General features: G+C 60.8%; 3 protein-coding genes across 5 annotated transcripts; all 3 read left to right on the plus strand.

The window, feature by feature from the left end:
* Nucleotides 1-177: 177 nt before the first annotated feature.
* GOLPH3L (golgi phosphoprotein 3 like) lies at nucleotides 178-7,306 on the plus strand. 2 transcript variants are annotated; one of them, XM_032093595.1, is made up of 5 exons: nucleotides 178-269; nucleotides 862-1,053; nucleotides 5,199-5,330; nucleotides 5,441-5,555; nucleotides 6,226-7,306. In XM_032093595.1, exons 2-5 carry the CDS (start codon nucleotides 874-876, stop codon nucleotides 6,651-6,653), a joined length of 855 nt encoding a protein of 284 aa, XP_031949486.1. In that variant the 5' UTR covers nucleotides 178-269; nucleotides 862-873; the 3' UTR covers nucleotides 6,654-7,306. The 2 variants fall into 2 exon arrangements, with proteins under 2 accessions (XP_031949486.1, XP_031949487.1); XM_032093596.1 differs by lacking the exon at nucleotides 178-269 and adding an exon at nucleotides 483-487.
* Nucleotides 7,307-7,842: 536 nt separating this feature from the next.
* On the plus strand, nucleotides 7,843-13,152 carry ENSA (endosulfine alpha). Of its 2 annotated transcripts, none has more exons than XM_032093597.1 (3): nucleotides 7,843-7,991; nucleotides 9,508-9,636; nucleotides 12,076-13,152. In XM_032093597.1, the coding sequence occupies exons 1-3, from the start codon at nucleotides 7,935-7,937 to the stop codon at nucleotides 12,244-12,246; spliced, it is 357 nt and encodes a 118-aa protein (XP_031949488.1). In that variant the 5' UTR covers nucleotides 7,843-7,934; the 3' UTR covers nucleotides 12,247-13,152. The 2 variants fall into 2 exon arrangements, with proteins under 2 accessions (XP_031949488.1, XP_031949490.1); XM_032093599.1 differs by lacking the exon at nucleotides 7,843-7,991 and adding an exon at nucleotides 8,141-8,180.
* A 4,360-nt stretch (nucleotides 13,153-17,512) lies between these two features.
* MCL1 (MCL1 apoptosis regulator, BCL2 family member) lies at nucleotides 17,513-22,045 on the plus strand. The gene is made up of 3 exons (XM_032093668.1): nucleotides 17,513-18,075; nucleotides 19,755-20,002; nucleotides 20,563-22,045. Exons 1-3 carry the CDS (start codon nucleotides 17,535-17,537, stop codon nucleotides 20,677-20,679), a joined length of 906 nt encoding a protein of 301 aa, XP_031949559.1. The 5' UTR covers nucleotides 17,513-17,534; the 3' UTR covers nucleotides 20,680-22,045.
* The last annotated feature ends 441 nt before the right edge of the window (nucleotides 22,046-22,486 follow it).

Raw genomic sequence — 22,486 nt, forward strand, 5'->3', positions numbered from 1 at the left:
TGGAACGGGACAGGAACGGGGCCGGGCCATGGAACGGGACAGGACACGCGGGCGGGGGCGGAGCCGCCTGCTGACAGACAGGAGAAAGTCCCGCCCCTCAGCCCAGCCTGGCCGCGCTCATTGGCTGCTCCGGCTCGCGCGGGCTCCCATTGGCGGAGCCGCGGCCTGGGCGGGGCCAGCGGAGCCCAGGAAGCGGCGGCGGCCCCGCGGAGGCTTTTCCTGCCCGCGGCCCCGGAGCGGAGCGGGGCGGGCGGACCCGCCGGGCCGCGGTGAGGCCGGGCAGCGGGCGGGGGGCGTTGGCAGCCCCCGAACCCCCTGGAGGGGGTGAATCTTCACCCGCGGGGCGCTGCGGCGGCGGGCGGGATGGAGCGGGGCTGGTCCGGCGGGGCGAGACGGAGCGGGCCGGGGGGGTGGGATGGAGCCGGGCCGGGGCCGGGAGGGGTGGGACAGAGTCGGGGGGAGGGGGGTGGGGCAGAGCCGGGCCGGGGTTGGGAGGTGAGTGGGACAGAGCGGGGGTCGCGGGCGGTGGGATGGGGCCGTCCCGCATCGGCCCGGGACGCTGCCGGAGCCCCGCGTCCCCTCCGGGTGCGGGGCCCGGCCATGCGGCCCCCGGGACTCGGGGCCGCGGCTGCGCCTCGGGGCTCCCTCCGGAACCTGCGGGTGCCACCGTCCCCTCCAGCACGTCGAGGGGTGACGGCCGCTCCCTGTCACCGCCTGCGACACCGCCCTGGGAAGGGGGAGCTGGAGATCCTGGGGTAGAAGGGGCGAGCGTCCCTCGGTCTTAGGGTCTGGGTTGGGTCTGCGGGCTCAGCACCGTCGCTGTCCATCGTGGTTAGCAAACCTGTGCCCTCCTGTGCCCAGCTGCAGCGGGAGATGACGACGCTCACGCACCGGGGCCGGCGGGTGGAGGGCAGAAACTCGGACAAGAAGCCGGACGGTGAGGAGGATGCGGCTGCAGACAGAGACCTGAACGAGGACGATCCTGATGACTCCAAAGACATCCGCCTCACGCTCATGGAGGAGGTGCTGCTCCTGGGGCTGAAGGACAAGGAGGTGAGGCAGGTGTCCAGTGGCACGTGGGCAGTGGTGTGGCAGTGCCGTGGTCAGCCTGGACTTGAGGCTCTCAGGGAGCAGCAGAAGGGATTGGATGGATTCCTCTCGATGCTCTCCAGCAAAGCTCTCTTAGACTCTTAGAACCTGCTTAGAACCACAGAATCATGGAATGGTTTGGGTTGGAAGGGACCTTAAAGCTCATCCAGTTCCAAACCCTTGCCATGGGCAGGGACACCTCCCACTGTCCCAGGCTGCTCCAAGCCCCAATGTCCAGCCTGGCCTTGGACACTTCCAGGGATCCAGGGGCAGCCACAGCTTCTCTGTGCCAGGAGATGGCAACCTGAGCTGTGGGCATGGCTGGTAACTGCTGTCCCACCAGCTCTGCCCTGGGGACAGTGGCAGGAGGTGAGAGGTGCCCTGGGGGTGTCGTGTCACTGCCTTGTGCAGAGCAAAGGGGAGGTTGCTCTTTGCCAAAGCCATGGGGTAAAAGTAGCCTCAGCTGGTCCATCCAAGGGTGAACATCCTCCTCTGCAGCCCAGGGCAGCCTCCTGTCCCAAAGCAGCAGCTGACAGACACACAGGGACACCCTGAGCCCTGCTCTGCTCTTTAAAAATCAATGTGGAGAAGAGCAGAGGTGGCTTTTGAGGGAAGAGGCAGCAGAGGGAGCTGGAAGCAGGCACGGGCTGAGTCTGGACCCACGATGGAGAGGGAACAGAAGCTGCATCTCTGGTGGCTTCCTGGGCCAGGCAGGAGTGGGGATGTGCAGCTCCAGGGGAGTGGGGCTGGGTGGGAATGTCAGTGCTGGGAGCTCCTCTTGTGTGCCTGTCGCTGGCTTTGCTTGGCAGCAGTGGGGGGATGCAGAGCTGGTTATTCCCAGAGGGCTCTTCCCTGTGGGAAAGGGATCCTGGTCTAACAGAATTGATTTGTGCTTATCAGCTGGTAGGAACTCGTTTATCAGCTCTGCCTGGAAGGAGCCCTGGGGAAGGGGGAGGTGCCTTGTGTTGAGCTCTCTGAGCTGCCTGGCCCTGCCTGTGCTGTCACTGTCACTGTGCCTTGTCTTCATCCCTGCATCCATCCTCTGGATCAGTGTGGGGAAAGCTTTGCCTGTGAGGGTGGGGAGGCCCTGGCAGGGGCTATTCCATGGCTGCCCCATCCCTGGAAGTGTCCAAGGCCAGGCTGGACAGGGCTTGGAGCAGCCTGGCTTATGGGAGGGAATGGGATTGGTTGATCTTTAAGGTCCCTTCCAACCCAAACCATTCCATGATTCTAAAACCTGCTATTCCTGACGAGTAGCTGGGGAACTGTAGACCTGGGGAAGCCAACCCAAGGTGCCTGAGGTGCTTCTTGGGGTGACAGTGGCAGAGCAGAGCCTCCTACAGAGGCTTCCCAGCTCCAGAAACCACTTTGGTCAAGATTGGACTCAACGATCCTGGAGATCTTTTCCAGCCTTAACGATTCCATGATTCCTGTGTGAGCCTGTCTCCCGCCCTGAGGAGCTGTGGTGGATGGGCCTCCTTCTCTTCATTCCTCTGGGGTGGAATTAAACCCCTGTGAGGTGCCTGGATTTTCTTTTCCATAGGGTTTGGCTGTTCCTGGGTTGGTCCCAGCTGGTGCTGAGCTGTCACACGGATCCTGCCTGGGGGTGATGACAGTGACAGGGGCTGGGGCTGTCCTGTTTGAGGATCCCAGATAAGATCTGGGAGCCATCTAGGAAGTGGCAGGAGCTCAGGGCTATGAAGGGAACATGATGCAAATAATCCTGGAGCAAATATTTGAGAGCAGCCTGGGAGTGGGGTGCCGTGGGCTGCTGTTTTCCTGGGCTGTGTTTGGTGTTCTTGGCTTGGTTAATGTATCCTGGGAACGGCCCTTCAGCCACCAGGAAGTTGGGACAGCACAACAAATACAGGAAAAAACCTTGTCACGCTTTTCTTTTTTTTTTTTGCCTTCCATCCTGTCCTTCCACATTCCTGTACCTCTGACCAGAGGCAGCAGCAGCAGCCTGGCCCTGAGCTGGGCTCACAGCTCGGGTGTTCACTCATGGTTCGATGACTGAGGAAAAACAAGACAATTTTTGCCAAATTCAGTGAGCTCACAGTGTAATTTCATTATTTAAAGCACCGGCCTGTCCATGTAGGAGGACCTGGCTGCAAACCAGCCTGGCTTTTGTAACCAGACTGATTCCAGAAGCTGGAAGTAACCCAGGAGCTTTCCACTGTTTTGGTTTAGAATTTAAAATTTCCTAGGGGTGTTGTGCCCTCCAGACCAGGAAATTGAAACTTTTGCTCATCTTCACACCCTTTCCTGGAGAACTTGTTTGGAAAGCCAGGAGCAAAACCCAGGAGCAGAAATCGGGAGGGCAGGGATGAAAGGTTGCTTTGTCCTCCCTCACAAGGAAATGAAGAAAGCAAATAAAGGTTTTAATGTCTTTTATGGTTCTCAGTGCTGGGCCAGCCCAGTGTCCTCATGCCCTGCTCAAACAGAGCCTCTGGGCACGGGAATTCACCCATGGGGCTGGAAAACCTTCCCTGGGAGAGGGCTGAGGGTTCCCAGCCTGTTTTCCTTGGGGAGGGGCTCATTGGGTCCCCTTGTCTCCAGTCTCCTGGTAGCTTTCAGACCTGTCCTTTCCTCCCTGTTTTCCACCCAGAGAAAGAGCAGCAAAAGGGGAGTTTCCCCCCAGGAACCCATTCCAGGTGTGTTGGGGCGTCCCTGCAAACGAGCAGCTCGTGACTCTGATCCCCCTGGGCTCCCCCTTCCCTTGGGCACGCCTCAGATGCCAGTCCAGCCCCCCAAGCCTCTCCCTGAGCCCTGGCTGCTCCTGGCTCTCTCTGAAATCCAAGGAATGCCTCCCCGTGTTGGCCCTCACCGAACAGAAGGGAACAATCGGGCTTTGTTCTCATCAGGGAGTGAAAGAGGAGTGGAAGGAGGGAAGGGAAAGGTCACCTGGGCTGTCCCAGTGCTCCAAACCGGGGCCAGCTCTCTTGGAAAGCATCAGCTGGGTGTTGTTAAACCTCAGGGAGCAGCGAATTCCCTCCCTGCCTTTCCCTGGGCTTTCTTGTCCAGGTGTTTATTTCTTCCCAGCTCCATCTCCCTGGCTGCAATTGCAGCCCAGGACTATCCTGGAAGTGGGAACTGGCCATTCCCTTCTTTTTTGCTGCTGCCTTTTATGTGTCTGATCTCCCTTCTCCTCCTCTCCCTCTGCCCTCTCTTTCCTGCACCAAATTCCTGTTTCAATTCCTGGTTCTTTGTGGGTCTTATTTCCCAAACTTTGCACCTTCTTCTTTCCCAAATTCTTTGTCTTTGGAGCTTGCACCTCTGAGGATGAGGCCCCATCAACAGCCTGGAGTGCCAGGAGAGGGGGGGATGGCTTCAAATTGACAGAGAGGAGCTTTAGGTGGGATTTTGGGAAGAAATTCCTCCCTGTGAGGGTGGGCAGGCCCTGGCACAGGGTGCCCAGAGCAGCTGTGGCTGCCCCTGGATCCCTGGCACTGCCCAAGGCCAGGCTGGACATTGGGGCTTGGAGCAGCCTGGGAGAGTGGGAGGTGTCCCTGTCCATGGCAGGGCTGGCACTGGGTGATTTTTAAGGTCCCTTCCAACCCAAACCATCCCATGGCTCTGTGAAGCTCCTGTGGGAACTGGGTCTTGCTGGAGCCCCACGGGCTGTGGGGAAGCTCCTCCCAGGCCTGACGTTGATTTCTTGGCATATCCAGGGACTCTCAGTGGGGTCCTGGAGCCAGGGAGGGAATTCCTGCAAGGAGAAGAGCAGATTGCAGCTCCCCTGTCCCCGGGCACATCCACAGCCAGCGCTGGGACAGAGCCTGGCAGAGCTCCTGGGGGGTGCAGCCCCTCAGCAGCAGCAGCGTCCTCCTGTGCCCATGGAAATGATCCCACCTTTCTCACTTTTCCTTGGATTTTTTCCACGCTGGGGCTGGGCAGAGCCGGGTGTGCCCCGTGGCTGTGGGTGCAGGAGGAAGGGCACAGCCTGGACTTCTCAATGTTTGCAGGAGCTTTTGGGCAGGAAGGGGGAAAATTGGAGCTTCTCACCTGGTGGGGAAAATCCCTCCCTTTGGAAGGCTGGGAGGATTCAGAGAGACAGGAGCAGGGAGAGGCTGAAAGGAGGAAGAATTCCTTCCCATCCTCTCCCCCAGGGCTACACCTCCTTCTGGAACGACTGCATCTCCTCGGGGCTGCGGGGCGGGATCCTCATCGAGCTGGCTCTGCGCGGCCGCATCCGCCTGGAGCCGCTGTCCCTGCGCAAGAAGAGGCTGCTGGAGAGGAAGGTCAGGGTCCTGCCGGAGCCCCGGCAGGGTTTGGGGCTCTGCTGGAGCGGGATCTGCTCCGGGAGGGGACTGGCAGAGCTCTGACCCCGCGTTCCCACTGCTCCCTCCAGGTGCTGTTGAAGTCGGATGCTCCGACCGGGGATGTGCTGCTGGATGAGACCCTGCGGCACATCAAGGCCACGGAGTCGGCGGAGACGGTTCAGACCTGGATAGAGCTGCTCACTGGTAGGGCCAGCTGGAAATTCCATTGTCCCAGCTCCCTCTGGGCCTGTCCGAACATCCCCCAGAGCCCACCAAAACCCATCCAGAATCCCACGTCCAGCATCACCCTCTGCACCCAGAGCGCCAGGATCCAGTGGGGAGGGAACCCCAAAAACAGGGGGGAACCCCAAAATCACCCTGGACCCTCAGATCCCTCCAAAACCCCTCTCCCTGGGCTGGCCCTGGATCGCTGGGTCATTCCCTGGAGATGGGCAGAGCAGGGGAAGGCTGAATGTGGGGGCAGAGAAGGATTTTTTGGGTCGTTTTTTGGGCTGAATATGGGGGCAGAGAAGGATTTTTTGGGTCTTTTATGGGCTGAATGTGGGGGCAGAGAAGGATTTTCTGGGTGGTTTTTTATTGGGATCTCGATGGAAATCTTGGACCTTGCTCTCCTTTAGTTCCTGCTGAGGCCTCACCCAGCCTGGGCTGAGCCAGGGGTGGAAGAGGCTTTGCAAAGGGATTTGCCCTGGGATCTGCTGCCTGGGAGCTTTGCCAGGTGGGACAGGAGGGTCCGAGTCAGGCCAGGGGATCAGGGCAGAGCCCGGTGCCCGTGCAGGACAGACAGACGGCACGGGAGGGTGGAAGGATGCTGGGACTGGGAAGCAGAGCCCGAGCAGAGTCTCCCACCCCTCAGGAGAGACCTGGAACCCCTTCAAGCTGCAGTACCAGCTGCGCAACGTGCGGGAGCGCCTGGCCAAGGCGCTGGTTGAGAAGGGCATCCTGACCACGGAGAAGCAGAACTTCCTGCTCTTCGACATGACCACGCACCCTGTCAGCAACGCCTCCGAGAAGCAGCGCCTGGTGAAGAAGCTCCAGGAGAGCGTCCTGGAGCGCTGGGTCAACGACCCCCAGCGCATGGAGCGCAGGACTCTGGCCCTGCTGGTGCTGGCCCACGCCTCGGACGTGCTGGAGAACGTTTTCGCCAGCCTGGCCGATGACAAGTACGACGTGGCCATGAACAGGACCAAGGACCTGCTGGATATGGACCCTGAGGTGGAAGCTGCCAAAGCCAGGGGCACGGAGATGATCTGGGCTGTCCTGGCAGCCTTCAATAAGTCCTAAAACCTCCCTTTGCTCTGGGTGGGGGAGACCCTTGATGTGACCCAGGGGTTTCCCCAGAGGATGGGCAGTTGCTGGGCTGGTGGGTGGGCTCAGCCTGGGGAGGGATCAGGGGATTTTGCTTTCCCCTCCCCAGGCAGAGGTGGGAGGTGAGAGCCCGGCACTCCCACTGCCCCGTGCTCTCCAGGGAGAGGTGGCAGTAGCTCTTCACTCCTTGCCCTCGGGGATTTCCTTCTGAGGCCAGTGCAGAGCTGGGGGTGGCAGAGCCCCGGCCCCGGAGCTGCTCTGAGAGGCCAAACCCCGGCACAGACAGGGCAGGGACACACTCCTGACTGCCTCTCCCACAGCCGGGTCCTGCCTTGGAGCTGTGTGGGCAGTGCGGGTTCCCCTGAGGGACTCACACCCTCCTGGGGTGGGGTTTGGGGGTGTTGGGCAGCCGGGACCACCCCCCTCCCTGGCTGGCACGGGGCACCCAGACCTCTCCCACGTGTCTCCATGGAGGAGCAGCTCTGCAAAGACCCCCATGTGTGCCCCCATGGCCCAGCTGCTCTTTCTAGTAAGAAGAAAAGTTAAACTGTGATTATTTTTGTTCACGACCCCCTTCCTTCCTCCTCCACTTTATTCTCCTGTAGTTCACTTAAACGTATTTCTCTGCAGCCCCAGGGTCTGTCCGTGTTTCAGTGGGTGCAGCTGCCAGGGCTGGCATCTCAAGGGGCACTGGCAGTGCTCGGGATGGCCGGGGCGTCCCCAGGGTGCTGGTGACACTGGTGTTGTGAGCTGCGGGTGGTCTCAGCTGATGCTCCCTGCTGGGTGGGGTGGGGCCCTTCCTCCTCCAGGCGCCTTTGCACGGCAGGGACAAGGCCGGGAGCGGTTCCGGGGCCTTGAGCCGTCGCTGCCACATCCCCGCATCCCCTGGTCCTGCGCGGTGTCTCCGCATCCTCCCGGCCCCGGTCTCGAACCGGCGGCGTCGCGGCACTGCGGGTCCGGGGCACCTGAAGCTCCGCCTCTTTCCCCGCCCACACGATGTTTCTCCTTCCCATTGGCCACTGTTCGTGCCAGTCATGGCTGCCCCGCTCTGTTACTTGCCCCGCCTCATCCCTATGCCCCGCCTCCCGCGCGCACTGATTGGTTGGGTGTGACGTCACTGCTGGCTCTTCTCTGCGCTCATTGGGCAGAGCTGCTGTCCGTCACACAGCTGAGGCGTTGGAGGCGGTGGCAGCCATTTTGGAGCAGGGCGCGGGGCCGGACGCAGCGGAGGGAGAGCGGAGCTCCCCCCTCGCCGCCATGGCAGCCCCGCTCAGTACCGGCGCCTTCACGGAGGAGACCGGGCAGGAGAAACAGGTGGGGAACCCCCCGGGGGTGGGAGGGGGGTCCGGCCGGCTCCCACTGGCTCGGCCGCACGTCGCTCTTTCCAGTTCTGTGCGGGGATTGGTTGTTTCCGTTGTCCGTCTGGCGAATGTCGGGCTCTCATTGGCTGTAGGGCTGGGGGTGGGCAGGACTTCCGGCTTGGGCTCGATGGCGGCGTGGGGGGTGCGTGGGGGTGCGTGGGGTTGATGGGGTGGGAGGGGGGGGGCTGGGATGGGGGTGACTGGGGTGGGAAGGGCTTGGGATGGGGATAACTGGGATGGGAGGGGGCTGCGATGGGGATAACTGGGATGGGAGAGGGCTGGGATGGGGATAATTGAGATGGGAGGGGGCTGGGATGGGGGTGACTGGGATGGGAGGGGGCTGGGATGGGGGTGACTGGGATAGGAGGGGGCTGGGATGGGGATAACTGGGATGGGAGGGGGCTGGCAGAGGGGTAACTGGGGATGTGGGGATGGGGTAAGTGGGATGGGGGTGCTGGGATGGGAGTGGGAAGGGGCTGAGGCGGTTGTGGGTGCTGGGGGGTTTGGGGTGGGGGTTTCTGGGGTGCAGCGGTGCCCCCCCAGCCCGCACAGGGCACACGGGGGGATGGGCACCAGTGATGGGTGTGGAGGAAGGCGACTGGGAGATGTGGAGCTGTGGGGAGCAGCCAGGGATCATGGAATGGCTTCAGGGGACGAAGCTTTGGGTGCTGCTGTCAGACCCCCTGAGCCCTAAAATCCTACCTAGGAACCCCCAAAGCTCCCCAGGATACCCAAAACCCTGCTTGAAGTTCCTGATATCCTCCCCAGGACCCCCAAATCCTACCTGGGATCCTCCAAAATGCTTTCCAGGAGCCCAAAATCCTATCGAGGATCTGGAAATCTTCCCCATGTCCCCCAAATCTTAACTGGGATCCGCAAAATCCTTCCCAGGAGACCCGAATCCTATCTGAGATCCCCTAGAATCCTCCAGTAGAACCTTCCAATTCTACCTGGACCCCTAAAGTTGCCTCCAGGGTGATCTGGGAAGGGAAATCATGGACTGGTTTGGGTTGGAAGGAATCTTGGAATTCACCCAGTGCCACCCCCTGCCATGGGCAGGGACACCTCCCACTATCCCAGGCTGCTCCAAGCCCCATCCAGCCTGGCCTTGGACACTTCCAGGGATGAAGCAGCCACAGCTCCTCTGGGAATTCCATTCCAGGGTCTCCCCACCCTCCCAGGGAGGAATTCCTTCCCAATATCCCAACTAAAAGCCCGGTTTACCAAGCCAGATGTCATTGTGGGTGCTTGGAGGGGCTCCCAGGTGGGAAGGAGGCAGGGAAAGGAGCTCTCCCTGTCCCACAGCTCCTGCAGGGAGAAGCTGTTTGTGCCTGGGAAGGTGTTGCAAGTATTGTCCTGGTGCTTTTCCAGGGCAGGGCTGGAATGTGCTGCTGGAGGTTGTGTAACAGCAGCACAGGTGGGTGTTGGGCTGTGGGGCTCCGGGGATTCACACTCCTTTTGTGTTCCAGGACACTCAGGAGAAGGACAGAGCCGTCCCCCCCGAGAGGGCAGAGGAGGCAAAGCTCAAGGCCAAATATCCCAACCTGGGCCAGAAGCCCGGGGGCTCCGATTTCCTCATGAAGAGGCTGCAGAAAGGGGTATGTGAGTGTCCCTCGTGGGACAGCCCGCGGGATCAGCCACGGGATCAGCCCACAATTCCCCCTCCTTCCAGGGCCTGCCTTGGCTCTGGATCCCCCCAGCAGATCCCACTGTGTCGCCACACCCTGGCCTGAAACCTGGGAAAAATCCCTGAACTGCAGAGGTGGAACGAGTGCTGGATCCCTCCCTGGGGTGCTCCAGGGTTGAGGTTTTAGCCCTGGTTTCACTTTGCTGGCCCAGGGGCTCGGCTGCACCTGCACTGCAAAGCCAGCCCTCTCCATGTGCTCCCTGGGAGTGCAATTAAATCCCTCAGGAATGGGATGAAATCCCTCTCCAGGAGCCCTCTGTGCCCTGCTCGCTTTGGCCCTGCTGGCTCCAGAGACAGAGAGCACAAACCCCTCCCAGGCTGATGGCAGCCACTGCCTGTGTCCCCTCCCAGGGCCATTCCCAGTGCTGCCATTCCCAGTGCTGCCATTCCCAGTGCTGCCATTCCCAGTGCCTGTCACAGTGCTGCCATTGCCAGGGCCATTCCCAGTGCTGCCATTCCCAGTGCTGCCATTCCCAGTGCTGCCATTCCCAGTGCCCGTCACAGTGCTGCCATTCCCAGTGCTGCCATTCCCAGGGCCATTCTCAGGGCCATTCCCAGTGCTGCCATTCCCAGTGCTGCCATTCCCAGTTCCATTCCCAGTGCCATTCCCAGTGCCCGTCACAGTGCTGCCATTCCCAGTGCTGCCATTCCAGTGCCACCATTCTCAGTGCTGCCTTTCCCAGTGCCCTCCAGGTGCCACTCCCAGTGCTGCCGTTCCCAGTACTGCCATTCCCAGTGCCCTCCAGGTGCCATTCCCAGTGCCATTCCCAGTGCTGCCTTTCCCAGTGTCCTGGTGCCATTCCCAGTGCTACTGTTCCCAGTACTGCCATTCCCAGTGTCCTCCTGGTGCCATTCCCAGTGCCATTCCCAGTGCCGCCTTTCCCAGTGTCCTGGTGCCATTCCCAGTGCCACCATTCCCAGTGCTGCCACTCCCAGTGCCCTCCAGGTGCCACTCCCAGTGCTCTCCTGGTGCCACTCCCAGTGCCATTCCCAGCTCAGCACAGCATCCCTCTCACCCCCTGTGCAGGGTTTGGTCTGTCCTGGCCCTTCCCTGTCCTGGCTGTTCCCAGCTGTCCCCGTGCCGTGATCCCAGGACTGCTGTGGGAAGGAGGGGTGTGGTGGCCGTGGGGAGTGGCCCTGGCTGGATTCCAGGTGTCCCCAAAGCTGCTCCATCCCTGCCCTCCTCAGGGCACAGGGAGGAGAACCAAAGGCTCCAGGGTTGGGAGAAGGGCAGGGAGGGCTCAGTCCCTGAGCACCAGCACGGGCAAAAGGGGCTCAACTTGCGGAAATGACTGAATTTATTATCCATCCAAGCAGAGCTGAAAATGAAGTAAAAGAAATCCTAACAAAGCACCTAGAAGGTGGGGGGTTCTCTGCTCCCCATGGGCTGGCAGGGAATTCCAGCTCGAGCACTTGGAGCTTCTCCAGCCCCTCCTTCCTCCCTGAGCTTGGTGCCCACAGGGTCTCTCACACATTCTCGCTCCTCTGGCCACAATTCCATCTGCACAATCCTCTTTTCCCCTCCTGGTTCTGGTATTCCCAAGGCTCAGCCCTGGCCAGCAGCAGGTCCATCCCAAACCTGGCTGTGCACACCCAGTACAGGTTTTTTATCAGGACTGGGCTCCCTGAGGATACCTCGGGACAGAACCAGGCTCTGCAGCCCTCCCTGTGCCCGGCAAAGCCCTGTCCAGCTCTGGCCCAGGCACTGCCCTGGCTCCAGCCTCTGCAGGGCAGAGGGATGAGGCTGTGCTGGGAAGGAGCAGAGTGCTGGGGTGATGTGATGTGATGATGTGATGTGATATGTGTGTGATAAGGCACTGAAACGCCCTTTGAGCTGGGAGGAGCCCCCAGGCTGTCCTTGCAGGCAGTGTCCTGCAGCTGTTGGGAGCTGGATGGTCCTGGCAGCAGCCAGGATGTGTTCCCTGGGGCAAAGTCCTCCTCTGTCACCCTGGCTCATCATCCCAACCCAGAGGATCCTCTCGGGCACTGGCACCTGGCTCTGCTGTGCCTGCCCTCAGCATTCCAGAGGCTCTGGACTGGGACCAAATCCCTGTTGAGCAAAGGCAGAGTAGGTCAAGGCTGGTCCCAGACAGCCAAAGGTCCCAGAACCTGTCAGTGTGTGAAAGGGATGCCTTGAGTCAGGAGCTGCCACCCAGGGCTGGGCTGAGTCACTGGCCCTTGGCCAAAGGCCTTTTAAACCAGGCCAGACTCACTGCTTGGATTTCCCCCTTGTGTGGCGTTGCCATGGCCTGGTTCAGAGCAATCCCAACACGCCCTAAAGGATCCTCATGGCTCTGCTGTCCCCATGCTCCTGCACACCCAGTAACCCAAACACCTCCCCCTCTCGCAGCAAAAATACTTCGACTCTGGTGACTACAACATGGCCAAGGCAAAGATGAAGAACAAGCAGCTGCCAAGTGCAGGGCCTGACAAGAACCTGGTGACAGGAGACCACATCCCCACGCCCCAGGACCTGCCTCAGAGAAAGTCCTCGCTCGTCACCAGCAAGCTGGCGGGGTAGCCTGCGCTCCCAGCTGGGGGCTTCCCTCTTTTTGTTTCTTTTCTTTTGGCTAAATGGATTGAACTTCACTGTACCATAGGGACGGGAGCACCAGAACCCACGTAGTTGTTTGAGTCTTTCCAGCGAACACACCCCAAACCCGAGCGGGGAGGGCAGGGTTGGGTTGGCCCTTCCCCTCAGCGAGGCTTTGCCTTAATTTTCCTGCTGTTTGAAACCATCCCAGAGCCACTGGAATGCTGCCTCCTCGCTGGGAGAGCCCCGGGAGGAGCAGGAGAGGGCTCGGGGGAGACGCCTGGAGGAGGGGAGAGCGCAGGGCTAAGGCGTGGGAAGGGATTTCAGGTGTTGGGGGTCTGCAGAGACCGACCCAGCTGGGCAGGAGATGTGATCCCACGTCTGGCAGGTGTGATCCCACGTCTGGCAGGTGTGATCCCAGGTCTGGAAAGTGCGATCCCAGATCTGGGAGGTGTGATCCCTGATCTTGAAAATGTGATTCTAGATCGGGCAGGTGTGATCCCAGTCTGGAAGCATAGTCAGGTGTGTGCATTAGAGCTTCAAAGTGAAGAAACTGGCTGAGATGAAAATCCCGGGGGTTGTTGTTGGGCTGAGCTGCCTGGGGTTTGTCCCTGGCTCAGCTCACAGGGACAACATGTCCAAGGGGTGTGAGAGGGGGGTTGGGCAGTGTTTGAAACATCTTGTGGCTGGTTAGGGGGTAGAGCCCCAGCACAGCTGCCCCTGAGCGTGGTGTGGCTGGCAGGGCCTGACTGAATTTGGCCAGAGGGGCTCGGCCAGAGGCTCAGCTGCCCCGAGGCCGTGGGGGCAGTTTCTCTGTCCCTGGGCAGTTCTGCTCAGTGAGGCTGTGCCTGGCCAAGGGGGAGATGAGAACTGAGCTTTTCTCCTCCTGGGAGGTGGGAGAGGTGGGAGCTGAATCCATCAGGGAGCTGGATGCAGCAGGAGCTCAGGACACAGCAGAGCCCTGCCTGGGCACCTGCAGCCCCTGCCTGGTGCCAGACCTTGGTGCTGGCAGAGCAGGAGCAGCAGCAGCCAGGGAGAGGGATCTGTGCTGCTGGAGCTGACAGTGGAGGGAGAGAGGCAGGACTGGGGGTAACCACCCAGAAGGGGGAAAAAAGCACGAGAGACAGGAATTTGAAGGGCGTTGAGGCAAACCTGTGTTTTGAAAGTGTTGGGCATCCCAAGCTTGGATTTGTGGTTTTTTCTCCCATTTTTTCCCTTTTTGTGTTTTCTTTGTTTCAAGCCTGGGAAAAAAAAATAACAAAACCCCCAAACTAACACCAACATCACAACAAAAAAGCCCCGAACCCAACGACCTGTTGCTGCAGCCCTGCAGAACCACGCATGCTGGGGGTGGCACTGTCCCCACCTCGTGCCCTGGATCCCAGTGGCCTTTTCCAAGCAGTGGGAAATGCGGGCACGCCTGTGCCAGGGCATCACGAAACTTGCCCCAGTTTCAGCCCCGTCCTGGAAGCACAAGGGCCAAAGGAAGGGAGGCAGCAGGTGAAGGATGCCCAGGCGTTCCCGGGAAGCTGTGTCACCCTCGGGAAGCTGTGTCACCCTCGGGAAGCTGTGTCACCCTCGGCACTTTCGTGTCACTGGCCGAGGTGTCGCTTCCCCAGGAGAGTGTTTGCCGAGGGTGTGCTGGAATGTGTGTCCTGGATCCTGCCGACAGAAACAGGCTCTGGTGGCCCTGGGGCTGCTCCTGGCCGCTCTCTGGGGAGGGGACGAGGAGTGTGGTGGGATTGGGACCTGCCCCTTGCACCCACAGGTTCCTGCTCTGGCTTCCAGCACTTTCCCAGCCCCTGTGTGACTTGGCCGGGGCGGTGGCTGCACACCCTCCGTGGATGTCCTGCTGTCTGTCCTAGCCACGTTGTAAATAGATACAAATATATAAAAATATATATAATTTTTTACATGTTCACCTCTTCTGGAGTGCTGTGCTTGCTTTTTATTAAAACAACCCCCAAAAGGGGAAATAAAACCCGAAAGAGGAAATAAAGTGAAGGATGCAAAGGGGTGTCGCTGCTCCGGGGCTGTCCCTGTGCTGGGGGGGGGACAGAGGGAGGGGACAGCCCCCCAGCCGTGTCCTTCCCTGGTTTTCCAGGTGTGCTTGTGCAGGAGGGAGAGGGGATTGGACACCACAGGATGAGAACCAGCAGGAGCAGCTCTGACCAGGGGTGGTAGCCATGGAAGGGGGTCATTCCCATTCTCATTCCACCCCAGAGCTGGATGGGCAGTGAAGGGGAGGGGGATGATGCTGGCAGCCCCCTCCCCCCCTCTCGCGGTGCTCGATGGGAGAGGGGAGTTTGGGGTCTCCCACCTTTGGGGCCAAGCCCCACCTTGGCTCACAGCGGAGACTGGGGACACAGGGGAGGGGTTTTATCCTCTTGTCCTCAGCACGAATCTCTGCCCAGATTTGGGAGCTCCAGCTGCCCTCCCCCACAGGGACATCCTTCCACACTGTCCCAGCGTGGCCACCTTTGTCCCCACTGTCACCCATCAGGGTCTCTCCAGGTGCCTTCTGAGGTGCCAGAGCATCCCTGGGGTGCTGGAGCACGGCCACTCCTGCCTTTCCCACCTCCAGGAAGCCCCATGTGGCCTCAGCATGGCCACCCCCCCTTCTCTCCCCACTGTCGGCCACCCTGGAGGCTTCACCTCTGGGATTTTCAGCCCTGCCCGTTCCTCAGTCCCACCTTTCCTCTGGAGCTCACCAGCCCAGCCGGGGGTGTCACTGGGCTGGGCCGTGCTCCCCGGAATCCTCCGATCCTCCCGAAGCCTCTGTGTCCCAGATTCCCCAGGAGTGGCCATTCCAGAGCCCCTGGAGCCCACCCCGGTCCCCAGGGACCCGCAGGGACCCACAGGGAACAAGCAGGGACGCGCTGTTCCAGCCCGGGCCGTGTTTGTGCTAAAGATTGGCACTGCCTCACAAAAATGTGCTGGGCGCTGCCAGAGCTCCCTGTTATTGCTCCTGGTGCCAAGAATTTGCTTCCCGACAAGGACACATTCCTTGGGGCCACGAGAAGGATTTTGAGAGGGACGAGTTTCGTCTTGCTGGACCCCCCAGCCACGCTCGTGCCCTGGTTTGGGGGGGTGGCAGCAGGGACAGGAGCTGGGGGGGTGAAGGGACACCCGGGGGGGATGCACATCCCTGGTTTTTGCAAGATCTGGGACATGAGAGCTCCGGGCCATTGGGATGGGGCTGTGCCCTGTGCTCACCACAGCCTCCCCCGCTGCTCCAAACAGAGCTCAGTGATGCTCAGGATGGGGACAGAGGCTTGGGTTTGCCGCAGTTTGTCCCCAGAAATGCTGACCAGAGAGGGGCTTCTTCCTGGTGGCAGCTCTCAGTGCCTCCCTGCAGCGCAAAGACCCCACGGGAGGAGCTGTGCTCTCCCAGCCTCTGGCATTTCATCCCCACCTCTGGGGCTCCCCCCACTGCCTGAACCCCGAGGCACTGGGATCTCCTGCCTGCAAGACGCCTGCTGGGACGGAAAGGACTTTCCTGGGTCCCTTTTGGTGCTGGCGGTTCAGCACAGAGCCCACCCTGTGCTGCGAGGGGAAACCAGACCCCCATCCTGTGGCCCCTGTGTCTCACCCTCATCACATCCCAGTTTGGTGATGCCACTGGGCAATGGGGGCTGGAGGCTGGTGTCACTTCCCAGGTGGGAGCCTGGGCTCCAGTGAGTACTTTGGTGGCCTTTGGTGGCACAGAGAGGCCCCAGCACATGTCCCTGGGCACCTGAGTGCCATCAGGGCCTGCAGGGAAACCCATTTGGGGGGTAACTGTGATTTCAGGGGGTACCAGACCCCAATTTCCGGTGTTTTGGGAGGCATCAAAGAACTCCAAGGCTGTTGAGCTGCAGCGGTCACTGGCTCTCAGGTGGGAACGGCCCCAGGCCAGCCCTGCAGGACAGCAGAGCCTTTGCCCCCATGCCCACCTCTCCATCCGGACTTTCTGGGAGGTGGGAATGGAGCAGAGCCCTGGAAAGGGGTCCAGCAAAGGGGTGTCGGAGATCTCCCGTCCTTCCTCACTACCCCAGGGCAAACCCATGGCATTCCCTGTTCCTTGAGGGTCTGATCCACCTGCACTGGCACAAACCCCTGAGGCTTCTTCCCCGGCCAAGCTTTGCCCAAAACAGGGCAGATTTTGAGGGCATCAGGCTCAGTCCCAGAGGTGCAGGAGGGGCCTGGGGCCAGGGGAGACCAAAATTGACACCCAGAGCCCCAAGGATGCCGAGACTGACCCAGGTGACCCCGGGGTGACCCACGCAGGCAGTGGGTCCTACCAGAGCCCCGAGGACACGGGGAATGCTCTGATCTGAGACCCCTCAGAGCCGATGGGCACAGGGGGGTTTCAGTCCTGGGAGAGATGTGGGACAACCCACCAAGGGCTGGAAGCAACGGGGCAGTTCCCCATGAACATCCAGATAAGCGAGCCAAGGTTGGAATGGGCTGGAACCAGACAGATCCAGGTGGGATTCCTGAGAAGCACGGAATGGTTTGGGTTGGAAGCATCCTTTAAAGGCCATCTACTGCAACACCTTCACCAGAGCAGGCTGCTCAAGAGCTCTGTCCTTCCCGACTTGGAATGTTTTAAGGGATGGGGCATCAACCACCTCTGGGCAACCTGTTCCAATGTCTTATTACCCTCAGAATAAAACACTTGTCCCTATACCTACCCACTTTTACAGTCTAAATCTACCCGCTTTTTACTTTAAAACCATCACCCCTCTTGCTGGTGCAGTCTCACGGATGGCACTCCGTAGTCTCAAAACCTTTTTAGTCCACACCAGCGAGGCTGTGCTGGCTCTCTGCACCCTCAGCCCCGCGCCCGGGGATGCTTTGTGCTGCAAACCCATGAACGAAGCCGCGGCTGAGCCGGGGAGGGGCACACGTGGCCCGGGGGATGAGGATGGTCCCTGGTGCTGGGGGGGCTTTGCCTTGGGGGATTCCAGCCCCCGCTGTGCTGGGAGGGCTGAGGGAGGGGGTACCAGCACGGCACTGCCGAGGAGCTGCTGCCCGGCACCGGGAAGAGCCGGGGACACCGGGAGGGGGGTACCGGGCTCGGGGAGCGGAGGGGGTGGTCCCTCTTTTGACTCTTTCTCAGCCCAAAGAGCCACGCCGGCACCTCGCCAACTCCAAGACAAACGGAAGCGGATGTAGAAAGAGGCCGGTCCCGTTCCCGCCCTCGCCCCGCCTCTGCGGCGTCACCGCCGCCGGTATATAAACTGGCCGCGCCGGTCCCGCCCGCACGCCGCCGGCCGCTTACACCGGGCGCCATGTTCGCCGTGAAGCCGAAAGCCGTCATCGGCTTCAACCTCTACTGCGGCGGCTCCCCGGCGCTGAGCCCCGCCGAGCCGGGGGAGCGCCCGGGCCCCGCGCCCGCCGCCGCCGCCGCTGCGGAGCCGCCCCGCGACCGCTCCGGGGCCGCCGGCGGCCGCGCCGACCCCCCCCGCGCGCTGATTGGCCGGGGCGCGGCGCCCCGCGCGCTGATTGGCTGCGGCGCGACTCTCTGGCGCCCCGAGGAGGAGCTGGACGGCTGCGAGCCCGAGCCCGAGCGCGGCCCCGCCGCCGACTCCCTGCCCGGGACCCCCCCGGGGCCCCCCGACGGGCTCCGGCAGGACTCGCTGGAGCTCATCAGCCGCTACCTGCGGGAGGTGGCGGGCGAGGCGCAGCCCAGCGCCAAGAAGCTTTTCCCGGGGCTCCTGGGTGGTCCCGGCCGGCCCGGCGCGGCGGGGGATGCGGTGATGGAGAAGGCGCTGGAGACGCTGCGGAGGATCGGCGACGGCGTCATGCGGAAACATGAGCTCGCCTTTCAAGGTGGGTGTCAGCCGGACCTGCCGGGGAGGAGGCCGCGACCCCCGTCCTCTCCTTTGGGGAGATCTCCAGAGCTCGGTGCCGCCCGGCCCCGTTGCCGGAGGGGCTTTGAGGAGGGCGCTCAGGGCGGGGGGTGATGCCCTCGTGGCCGCGCTCTCGGCCGGGTCATTCATGGGATGTGGCCTTGGTTCGGAGAGGGTTAAATAAAGCATCTGGGAAGTGATCAAAAACGAAACTGGACTTTGTTCCATTGGGACGAGGAAAAGCCGCTGTTGGTGTGTGCAGAGGAGATAATCTGGTTACAGATTAGCCCTGGTTCCTCCTCGTGTCCCCCTTGGCTCGGAGTGACTGTGCAAATAATCCCAAGCGTCCAAAGATTAGTTAGCTCAGGAGTTTCGAATCCTCACCCCCGCAGTTTAGGTGCAAGGGGATTTTTGGTGGGGGGAAGTCTCCTGGGCAATGTGCTCATAGAACCATGGCATGGTTTGTGTTGAAAGGGACCTTAAAACTCAGCCAGTCCCATCCCTTGCCATGGGTAGGGACACCTTTTGCTGTCCCAGGCTGCTCCAAGCCCCGTCCAGCCTGGCCTTGGGAACTTGCAGGGATGGGGCAGCCACAGCTCCCCTGAGAAATCTGTTTTAATGCATTTCACCCACTTGTGCAGAGTCCCGAGGCAGCCATAGGAAGTTGACCCCCAGTGCCTGGCCTGGTGTCCTGGGGATGAACTGGAAGTGAGAAGTGACCGGTTTGACCTGGTTTGTGAAACTCAGGCTGGTCTGGGGCTGAGCTCCCAGCTTGGGGCTGGTGTTGGAGCTGCTTTGGGCAGTCGGATCCCAGGTCAGGATGGAGCCCAGCACAGCAGGGCAGTGTCTGCATTTCCTCCTGAGGTGCCGTGTGGTGAAACACCTTCCTCCTTGCAGGAGGATGTGCCAGTTTCTCAGCTTGCCGGGTTTTTGGCGCTTTTTTTTTTTGTTGATTTTTGAACACAAAGAGCTTCAGTTTCATCCTTAGCTGTGCCGGTGGGAAAGGCAGTGGGATCAGTTCCTCTGTCCCAATTCCCGGACGTGCTTGTTGAATGACTCTGGGGAGGAATGTCTAGGCTGACGTGAGCTGGCCGAGGCTCCTGTAAAGGACGGTGATTTCCTGAGTGCTGAGGAGGAACTGCCTCGGGAAGGCTTCCTGCAAGTTTGAGCAACAACAAGCAACGCCTTTCGGTTTCGTAAAGGCTTGGCTTGTTTGCTTATTCACAGCAGGGCACTGGAGGTCGAGCTGGGGAATTCTGCTCTCCCAGGCTCTAGTCCCATGTTAATGAACCGGGGACACGCCTGGCTGGCCCTGCGTGGCTGTCCTTGCTCTCAGCTCACCCCAGGCTCTGGTTCTGCTGTGCTGGGGCTTGGAAGCCTTGAGACAGCGGCATGTGACGTGCTCAGACACCACAGCTGTGCTCGAGACGGGGGGAGGAAGGAACTAAAAGTGTGTCAGGGGCTGGCTTCTGTCTGGCCCAGGTGAGGAAGGGCAGCAGAGCCCTCTGAGGAAGCAGGACTCGCTCTCCATCCCTGACACTGGGCTCCTGCAGCTGTAGAGACTCCAACTGGGGATGGGGGGGGGGATCACACCCTGTCCCTGCCCCTCCTGGGGGGTGTTCGGTACCACGTCCCTGTCCTTAAACCAGAGTCTTCCAGGAATGCTGCGGAAGCTGGAGATCCAGCAAGAGGAGGACCTGCAGTCGGTGGTGGAGGTGACTGCCCACTTGTTCAGCGACGGGGTGACCAACTGGGGCCGTGTGGTGACCCTCATCTCCTTCGGGGCCTTCGTGGCCAAGCACCTGAAGAGCATCAAGCAGGAGCAGAGCATCAGCTCCCTGGCCGGGATCATCACGGACGCCCTGGTCTCGTCCAAGCGCGAGTGGCTCGAGAGCCAGGGGGGCTGGGTGAGTCACTGCCTGCCCCGAATTCCTGGGCTTTTCCCAACATTCCAGCGTTTTCCTGTTTCTGTGTGTGTCAGTGCTGACTCACAGCTTCCAGGGAAAACCACGGGGCTGGAGCCAGAGGGGTTGTGGGGGTTCAGGAGGGACTCACCATGAGCTGCCTGAAGTGGTTTGAACTGAAAACGTGTCCCTGCCCAGCCTGGGGGCAGCATTCCCAAAGCCAGGGCAATCCTGGGAGGGCTGAGCTCACTTGGAGCTGGCCCACGGCTGCTGTGGTGGCTGAAATGGGGCTGGGGGAGCACGGGGGGGGGAATGTGCTGGGCAGAAATGGGGCTGGGGGAATGCACAGCGGGGTGTTCTGGGCAGAAATGGGGCTGGGGGAATGCACAGCGGGGTGTTCTGGGCAGAAATGGGGCTGGGGGATGCACAGGGGCTGTTTTAGGCTGGAATGGGGCTGGGGGATGCACAGTGGGGTGTGCCAGGCAGGCTGTTCCCCCCCTGCCATGCCCTCCTGCCCACGAGGGGTGCCCAGCAGGGCAATGACCATCCCTTCTCTCTCCCAGGAGGGCTTTGTGGACTTCTTCCGAGTGGAGGACCTGGAGGGCAGCATCCGGAATGTGCTGATGGCGTTTGCAGGAGTGGCCAGCCTGGGGGCTGGCTTGGCCTACATGATCCGGTGAGGCCGGAGCTGCCCAGGACCAGGACTTTGGGAGGACTGGCTCGCTGGGGCTGCAGAGCTGCCTGCTCCCCCGAGGACTGCTGCTGAAGCTGGACTTGAGTGACCTGAGGAGGATATCGAGGTATCCCCGGAGCAGCTCTTTCCTGAGGAAGAGGAAGGTGTGATCCGAGGCTGTGGGTGCTGATGGAGGATTTATTGCTTTGGGAACAGAGTGTGGAAGAGTTGTTAACTCTGCTTCCTGCGAGAGGATGGTGCTGGGCAGCTCAAGTGGACTTTGCTTCACTTCGATCCCAGAAGGAACCATCTGGGAGCTCCAGCAGCTCCTGCCTGGACTGAGGCCTCCTGGGCTGGGCGAGGCAGCTGAGCCTGGAGCAGATGTTTGAGGGTTGTGGTTGTGGGGTTTTTTCTGGAAATAGCACCTTCTGCTGCCACTGCCCTGCCTAAACTCGCAGCTCTGCTGCTGGAGCAGAAGCACTGGATGCTGGAAATGTGCCAGCCTGCACCTTCCCCCAGGTGCTGCCAGTGGGCCCTGGCAGTGGCAGAGCTGTGCCAGCAGACAGGACCTGGAGCCCTGCCCAGCCCCTTCCCTCCCCGTGGGGCAGGGGCTTGGAGGGGCTGGGGTCACACCCAGCTGTGTCCTGGCCCCGTCCAGCCTCTCCTGGCTGCACAAAGACAGCTGAGAAATGGGGAGTGCGTTTTGTAAGTACGTAAAAAAACCCCCCATGGGCTGGGGAGGATGTAGAGAACCTGTAAATATCTATAAATCTGTAGAATATATACATTTTTACAGAGCTGGCGATACAAAAAGGAGGAATTTGTTCTGAATGTGGGTGCACTGTGCTTCATTCCTCACGGGAAGTGGCATTTTTGTGGCAAAGCCTCTCCTCCTGCCTTGACTCCACTCGAGCCTTTCCCTCAAGTACTTGAGCAGCACAGCCAGGGAGGGTGACGAGCAGCAGCGGCCTCGTGGGCTCGGTGTGACCACGGCTGGCTGGCAACAGCTGATGTTTCTGTTTGTTTTAATCCTTTTTTTGGTCGCTCTTGCCCTCCTGGCGGGGGCGGGGAGCTGTGGAAGTCGCTCTGGCCACTTCCTCGTCTTCCCTTCCTCTTGCTCCTCCAAGCCATGAGCTGGACAAAGCTGATGTTTGAATGTAAAACGTCCTGGGGCCGCCTCTGGCTTGTGTGGGTCCCTCGGGGGTGGCCCTGGGCTCCCAGGGGGCTCACAGGGCTCATGGGGACCGTCCTTGTCCCCAGGACATGAGCCACAGCCTGAGCCATGCCCAGCTCAGTGATGGTGCTACAGCCAGGCCCTGCTTGTGTGCAAAACAAGCTGCAGTTTGGTCAATAAATGTCTTTTGTTCTCGTTCCTCTGGTACCAAAGTGTCCCCCAAGGAGGGGCTGAGCTCCTGTGCTGCCCCTGGGGCTCCAGCAGCGCCTGGATTGCTGGAAAAGCCTCCGTGGGCTGTGGAAAAGGGCTCGGGGCGTGTGGTGTCACCTCTGGGGTTCCCCTGGGTGTGGGTGGGGAGAGCCCCTGAGGTGTCTCGTGCTCGGTGCCTGCACAGCCTGGGCTGTGCCACCCCCGGGGGCACCTGCAGCCCTGGGGACAGGGACATTCCTGTCCTCGGGATGTGCTCCTTGCCCGCTCCAGGGATGGGGATGTGCTCTCTGTGGGGCTTTGGTCACAGAATGCCAGACTGGTTTGGGTTGGGAGGGACACTAAAGCTCATCTTGTTCTACCCCATCCATACCATGGACACCTTCCAGGTTGCTCCAAGCGCTGTCCAACCTGCCTGGAAACACTTCCAGGG

The sequence above is a fragment of the Corvus moneduloides genome, chromosome 29, assembly GCF_009650955.1.
Source record: "Corvus moneduloides isolate bCorMon1 chromosome 29, bCorMon1.pri, whole genome shotgun sequence".
In the NCBI taxonomy this organism is placed as follows: Eukaryota; Metazoa; Chordata; class Aves; order Passeriformes; family Corvidae; genus Corvus; species Corvus moneduloides.

Coding starts and splice junctions, on each gene's coding strand:
- MCL1 (XM_032093668.1), top strand. CDS start 17,535: ATGTTCGCCGTGAAGCCGAAAGCCGTCATCGGCTTCAACCTCTACTGC. Junction 18,076..19,754: donor ACATGAGCTCGCCTTTCAAG/GTGGGTGTCAGC, acceptor AGAGTCTTCCAG/GAATGCTGCGGAAGCTGGAG. Junction 20,003..20,562: donor TCGAGAGCCAGGGGGGCTGG/GTGAGTCACTGC, acceptor TCTCTCTCCCAG/GAGGGCTTTGTGGACTTCTT.
- GOLPH3L (XM_032093595.1), top strand. CDS start 874: ATGACGACGCTCACGCACCGGGGCCGGCGGGTGGAGGGCAGAAACTCG. Junction 1,054..5,198: donor TGGGGCTGAAGGACAAGGAG/GTGAGGCAGGTG, acceptor CCTCTCCCCCAG/GGCTACACCTCCTTCTGGAA. Junction 5,556..6,225: donor CTGGATAGAGCTGCTCACTG/GTAGGGCCAGCT, acceptor CCCACCCCTCAG/GAGAGACCTGGAACCCCTTC.
- ENSA (XM_032093597.1), top strand. CDS start 7,935: ATGGCAGCCCCGCTCAGTACCGGCGCCTTCACGGAGGAGACCGGGCAG. Junction 7,992..9,507: donor AGACCGGGCAGGAGAAACAG/GTGGGGAACCCC, acceptor TTTGTGTTCCAG/GACACTCAGGAGAAGGACAG. Junction 9,637..12,075: donor TGAAGAGGCTGCAGAAAGGG/GTATGTGAGTGT, acceptor CCCCTCTCGCAG/CAAAAATACTTCGACTCTGG.